The sequence below is a fragment of the Haliotis asinina genome, chromosome 8 (genome assembly GCF_037392515.1).
Source record: "Haliotis asinina isolate JCU_RB_2024 chromosome 8, JCU_Hal_asi_v2, whole genome shotgun sequence".
In the NCBI taxonomy this organism is placed as follows: Eukaryota; Metazoa; Mollusca; class Gastropoda; order Lepetellida; family Haliotidae; genus Haliotis; species Haliotis asinina.
This window is the reverse complement of record NC_090287.1, coordinates 57,720,204-57,727,507: the sequence shown is the minus strand read 5'-3', so window position 1 is coordinate 57,727,507 and position 7,304 is coordinate 57,720,204. Positions and strand designations below refer to the sequence as shown.

Here is a 7,304-nt window from a genome sequence, read left to right as displayed (position 1 = left end):
TGGGATAGCCGTGACTCTCACTCACTACATCGAAGATTAGGGTTGTATTCCCCACTTGGGTACAAGGTGGTGTCCCCTGCTATGATATTGTTGGCATCACGCAAACTGGTATTGTTGAAAGTGTTGCTTGAAAAGACCAGAAAAGTACAACACTTAATGAACAAGTACAGACATGTGACTCTGCAGTTCACTGCTACAACAATAAACAAGGACAACCTTGGCTCTCAAAAATGTTTATTTGGTCCTCAAACATTTTTCAAGCAATAAATATTAATTAAATGGTAAATTTATGTAATACTGATCACTGAGAGTATGAGTCCTGTCAAGGTAAATCATCATTGGTTCTGGATGGTAGTCTAACAAGAATATAGCCACTAAATTGCATATATCCTGTAAAGTGAATCATTTAAGTAATGTCTAACACATTCTCACCATTAAGTAAAATCTCTAAGTAAAATAAAACATATTGATAAAATATATTAAACACATACAGACACACTCAAAGCAATGTTAACAAAAACAAAGTCTGTACAAAGAACTGATTTAGTTAAAAAAAACACAATAAACTATTTTCTGGTCAATCATTCTGATGGTGAATGAGATACCACAGTACACAATATTGTATTTGAATGTAAATTCATTCTGATTGTGACTTAGAAGAAATAAATAATACTGCATTATTGGTTGCAAATAAATATTTATGACTTTTGGTTATGACATGTACTCCCGGCCCTCAAGAGACAAGACAAGTTGTGGCAGAAGAGACAAGGATGTTGCATTTTACGATAGACAAGGAAGGATGTGCCACAGGAGAGTGAGTGAGAGAGGTTTACATTGCTTTTACCAATATTCCAGAAATATCACTGTGGGGACACCAGAAATGGGCTTCACACATTGTACCCATGTGGGAAAAGGAACCTGGGTCCTTGGCTTGATGAACGAATGCTTAAACACCCAGGCTACCCCACCACCCCTATGACATGGGATACACGGATGGTGCAGTAAGATAGACAAGGTGGGATGTGCTACAGGAGAAACCTACCATTGTGATTGACATGGTAGGATGTGACAGGCTCAGTTTGTAGAGGACAGAATCGGCCCAAGGTAACGAATCATAAATTCTTCCTCTGCCATGTTCTGGAAGACAGCAGTATCGGTGCCACTTTGCAGGAAATGGCTGCCATGAAAGTCTGCAGTTGTCAGGAGAACAGAAGCACTGCCATCTTTGACACATGCTATGAACTTTGCCTGATACTGTTTCTGGGGATATACAATGCTGTCATATATTTTATACTCTATCAGCAGCTGATCTTTTGCTTGGAACTTCTGCATTGCATCTCTCTTAATCTCAGGTAGCTTTCCCCCTCTGAACTGCAAGGGGACACACAGTGCCCCAATTGATGCTGTGAAGCGATGATTCAGAAACAGTCTGCAGATATCTGCAAGTCTGCCAGAGTCCAGACGTGGGGTGACGATGTATACAATACACTTATCGTCCTGGAACCAGAGGTTAAGGAGTGACTTCCATACCCGGTACAGGACTTGGCCCTCTAAAACACAGCCTGCTCTCAGTCTCTCCATCTGCATCTCAACTTCCCGCTCAGGCATCTGAAAAAAACACAAGAGCTATATGAATGTGACTTGGATTTTGAAGCATGCTCCTAAACACACCTTCCACCTTCCTGGAAATACTAAACATACTCATTTCCTTATCCATTGCTATCTCTTCAACCAACCAGGAATCCACTCTTCCAAATATCTAAACCAACTACCGCTGAACCCATTGAAATCTATGCTTCTGGTATATTGTAACATTAAGGATTCTCAGATTTGTTTGTCCACAGGCAAACTGTAGGGCAAATGGGTTGCTCAGCATAGAGAAAATGACCAGTCTTATTACATTCAAGCGAAGCGAGCAAAGGTTGGTAACATACTTTCCTCGCTTCAGTTTGAAAAATATTTTTCATGTCAAAATAAAATATCGCCACCATCAGAGGTATACACCCATTTCTTCACTGTGCTCTCACATCTCCAACCCCATGTTGAACAATTACTCATGTGAAACAGTTCTTATTCAACATTTTAAATGCAACTTGTGGTATATCAGACCGTTCTTCGCCTCCATTCCCCCTTGCAGCTTCTGGTTCAACGCAGTGAAGGAACAGGAGAGTATTATTCCATATGGAATACTTACAGTTACCTCCCCTGCTTCATTCACCCATAACACCATTTTATGTAGAATAAATGTTGCAAACATTCTAACAATTGAGATGACAGATAAGACAAATAAAATCCAACAGGTTCAAGATAAAATTCAGTCATATGGTATTTCTTTTTAATTTCTTCTTATTCTTGTTCTGAAATTATTAAACATGGGGGTAGGAAATCTGAGAGCACAACCAGGTGAGGTAATGGGAGTGTACCTTTGATGGTGGCAATATTTTATTTTGACATGAAAAATATTTTTTGATCTGAAGCGAGGGAAGTATATTGCCAACCTTTGCTCGCTTTTCTCGCATATAAGAAGACTTGTCATATTCTCTATGCTGCGCAACCCCACCTGCGCTACAGTTTGCCTGTGGTTTGACTTTGACATTTAAGACTCAAATAAGCTTACCACTTCGGGGTCAGAGTGAATGTACTGGTGTTCATCACTGAGCATGTCAGGAAGTTGGGGTTTGACCGTCCTGTCCAGTTCCTGTCTCTGAACTTCCCCATCATGCATCACATTCACTTCCCTTTTCAGAGCCTCATCTGGCCAGCTTGCCTTGTCTGTAACAACAAGAAATATATGATACTCATTCTTTATTGCAATACACATGCATGCAGCATTCAAAATAATAGCTGGCCCAAAGGCCCAAAGTTTTTATTGCATCAGGCTGGCAGTATCAAATATCTGCAGGCCCTTGATGCTTTCAGGAAATTATCTGTCAGTTTTTTTCAGCTGATATCCTTCCCTTGTTTTTTCCCGTTATTAATGGTCAGGATTCATCCAAGATCCATCATGTTACAATAACTGAGTTTCACTTCCTGGTATTTCAGCACTTTGCTCATAAGAATATCAATATCAGTCTTTAACAAATAAAAAATTCTCTCTGCACCCTGGTCTTCACTGACTGATTTTGTAGAAACAGTGTGAAACTGTGTACAAAGTGTTCCATTTTGTTTTTATTTGTTTGACTTTAACAAAATGGGCCTGCAGATTTGATTCAGGGCATGCAGATTTTAAAGCCTGAAGATGGCAGCTGGCCCTGATGGCCAACTGGCAAATTAACGTTTGCAAACACTGTTTGTATGCACTACAAGTCACATGCAGAGTTCTATCCCTTAGTCATGCCAGGATTCACTGCTCCTGGCTTTGAAGAAGATGCATAGTATGCATAAATACATCAAACAAGATCATCTAGAGCGTTATTTATCTTTCTGGCCAAACGAGTTTTAGACATCTGTCCATTCTGTTGTACTTCAACAACCAATTGAAAATATTTTCAACAGATATGATTGCATAGTTTCTACTCCCCACTTCATGTAAATACTTCCTACTCATTACAAGAGATAGTTATCTGGGCGAGATACAGGCATTGTCTGCACTTGTCTAGAAAAATTCAAAGTGCACAGTGATCCCAATAGTCAAAAAGTTATCCCCCTCTAGCTTACAAGCCAGACAAACATGTGAAGGATTGATTTGAACAGATATATATGATGCTTGATAGCATTATACTTAAAGCCATGTAGCAATTTTGCTAAAAAGTGGAATGTAAGAGGAAAGTGAGTGAAAGTTTTACACCTCATCAGCAATTTTGCAATTTGCAGCAAACCAGTGGAGGTTAAAACAACTGAAATCAGCATCTAAAGTTTAAAAAGTGAGACAAATCTTACTTAATGTTTTCTACAGAAACTGCTTCTATACAAATGTTAATCACACAATAGACAAGTAGTATAATTTTGCTTAATATAGTCAACTAACCTCAAAATACTCACTAATTTAACAGACCTGTTATTTCAAATACAGATGATAAACTATCAGCCCATGCACATATATCCCTTTCATTAGCTTACCATAGCAAAAATGTGCATCTTTATTTAAAACTATGGCTTGCAGTGTAGTGAAAGAAACTTTAATAAAAAGTTACATGAAATATTTCCTCTTTTTCACATCATAACCAATTTGTCTATTGCCAGCCTGCTACTCTCTTTACCAATTCTTTCCTTGACCTATTCTATACTTACCAGAACCATAGCAATATATTCTGTGCCATAATTAATATGATTAGATGACAGATTTCCAGTCACGAATGATGATGATGATGATGATGATGATGATGATGATGATGATGAATAGGATGACAACAGCAATGTCCATGACAATGAAGACAATGATCACAACCACAAGGATGATGATGATGAACACAATGACAATGGCGATAATGATGATGACGACAGTGGTGATGATGATGCCAGCGATGCCCTTGACAATGAAGACAATGATCACAACCACAAGGATGATGATGATGAACACAATGACAATGGCGATAATGATGATGACGACAGTGGTGATGATGATGCCAGCGATGCCCTTGACAATGAAGACAATGATCACAACCACAAGGATGATGATGATGAACACAATGACAATGGCGATAATGATGATGACGACAGTGGTGATGATGATGACAGCGATGCCCTTGACAATGAAGATGATAATCACAACCACAAGGATGACGATGATGATGACGAGGAGGAGGAGGAGGAGAATGAGGAGGAAGTTATTGATATTGAAGTGTCTTTTTGAGGTGAGTAAAGAGGAAGGAATACAAAGGAAAGTGTACTACAACACTACTGAAGAAGAGCAATACAGTTAACACCCAGCTGGTGGAATCACATGTGGATGACTATAATTTAAATCCTTGCAACATGTCACCTACACTGCTCCTTCATCTGACGCTTCTCTCGCTTCCATCTGGACTCCTCGGAATCTGTGAACGTGGATCTCAGTGGCTGAGGGTGATCTATGGGCGATGCATAGGCATCCATGAGTCCTCTAAACCGGTCCACAAACCACTCCAAGGCATATGTCCCCGTGATCTGCAGCGTCCCCGACGACATGAACACGGCCACCTTCACACCGTCAACGCTGAGGATGACCCTGTCCTCACCTGATCTCCCACTTCCATACAGCTTCCTGTACGGGAATTGCTGCATTGGGTAGTTGTTCTCATGCTGGAGGACCCTGATCCAGAAGATGGCAAGCAGCGTGGATCCCGACTTGCGTACATGCCTGATGGATACTTTTGAAGCCTCTGCTAAATACAGATATACCCTCTCCCCAATTTTCGTGGCAACAAAGTTGCGGATGTCCCTCTCTATTGCTGGCTCATCCATGTTGTGACTTTCTTCATGCTTGCATGTCTCCACTGCAGCAGCCATAGCTGGGGTCACTGATACTGCTGCAGATATACAATATGGAGGTTTACATTAGGTTCCATTCATAATTAATGGCTAGGGGGTGATGGTGATTTTCATGGAGATGCATGTACACTGTGAATTAAGTACAAAGTAAGTGCCCCACTCCCATAACTTGTAAGTACAATTTCTTAATGTTTTTACGTGGAAAAGTACTGACAACCCTCAGTACATGTATATAAAATGTTGACCCCCCTAATTCCCCAGGACAAAATGGGTGACGCCCCACCCCCATATATCATCATCACATGCACACATGGATGCACACACACAAACACACCACACCACCTTCCATAAATAAAATAACACTCCCTCGGTGAGTGAGTTCTTACGAGATAATCATGCTGAGTTTCAAGTGTTTCACAGTTTCTTACATTTACCTCTTTTAACAGAATTTGGAAATGAACTATACTGGGATAAGAAAGGGCTATTTGTCACCTCTCCATTGTTTACTCACTGACATCATATCCGATTTATCACCATGAGCAGTGAGATGTGATAAACATAGAGAACAATTACTCTTGTTTCACTTACTGCTTCACTTCCTTTAGGTGAGGTCATTATATGTTTGTTTGCGGAGTAGCCGTACCACATATTCAATGCATATATTATATGTGTGTGAAGTACATGGAAATTGATGTTAAAGCTAAAGCAGACAACTGCTTTGTCTAAAGAAACACTGATGTTTCTTGAACACAAAATATGTTCAGCAGTATTCATGCTGTGTACCTGCATTCTGTAAAATAATCATGTTTAGACCAATCTAGTGATTGACATCATGAGCATCAATCTAGGTAGTAGATATAAAGACTTGCATCACTCTAAGATGGGTGACACATCTTAACACAAGCATGATTGTTTTTTCTAATCTATTCACCTTGACTCAGTATCTTTTAGAAACAAACAAAATTTCTGGAAATAAAATATCTTTCTACTATAATACATTGTGGTTTTCTCCTAATTCAATGGAATAATTTCATTTTGAACTGCATGACAGCCTCGAGAAGATAACATGTTGTGATCCACAAGAACAAAATGTATATATACAGGTAGAGCCTTTACATAGAGAAGGCAAACATACATTAATTTGTTTCCAGACAAAGTAATTCCCATCGAATACCCTGAAAAATAACTTGTCCTAAATATAAATATGTCAGGATGATACACTGCCTTGATCTTCAAAATCTGTTTTATAGCATATAGATATGCTAGTGTAGATGGGTCTTAATATATACATGTAGGTCTGGTACGTCTTTATCCCAGAAGGTGACAAGCAGCAATATATTTGAAATGCAACATGACAACATTTGATGGTTAATTCCATTATATTTTCCTTTGACCGGTGCAATAACACGCCTTCCGGTTGTTAATGTAAACAAAGATGAGAAAATCGTTGCTATGCATAACGGAATAAGCAGCCGATAACTCCGGAAAAGAAACGGAGACGTCTAAATACACTGATTAAAGACATGTCGATTTATTAATATTCAGTATAAGTAAATAAATTCACACTCACACTCAGTGTCCGATAATAAAACAAAAAATCTCACCTTGGCTTTGTTGGCTGACATTCGTCCCAATAATAAATGAAGGGAAGTAACTCGAGGTCAAACCTAAAACAATAGTTACGATTCAGGTAGAGTTCTGTGGTTCTGAAGTTCAGCGGTTCGAGCCGAGAGTTTTCCAACACTTACTTATTGTCTGTTTTTGTTATCATCTGCAACATCCATTTATAGCCAGTTATAGCAGACAACAATATAAGTCGTATATACATCCGATTGCCTGTAGCTCAACCCATTTGAAAGCAACTTTGTATTTGTATACAAAGCCATTAACATATA

At 39.1% G+C, this 7,304-nt stretch overlaps 1 protein-coding gene across 1 annotated transcript; it reads right to left on the bottom strand.

The window, feature by feature from the left end:
* Positions 1-217: 217 nt before the first annotated feature.
* Positions 218-7,070, bottom strand: LOC137293732 (uncharacterized). Its single transcript, XM_067824443.1, has 4 exons — positions 7,014-7,070; positions 4,926-5,447; positions 2,618-2,772; positions 218-1,608 (listed from the first exon to the last, which is right to left on the bottom strand). The coding sequence occupies exons 2-4, from the start codon at positions 5,425-5,427 to the stop codon at positions 1,075-1,077; spliced, it is 1,191 nt and encodes a 396-aa protein (XP_067680544.1). The 5' UTR covers positions 5,428-5,447; positions 7,014-7,070; the 3' UTR covers positions 218-1,074.
* Between the last annotated feature and the right edge of the window lie 234 nt (positions 7,071-7,304).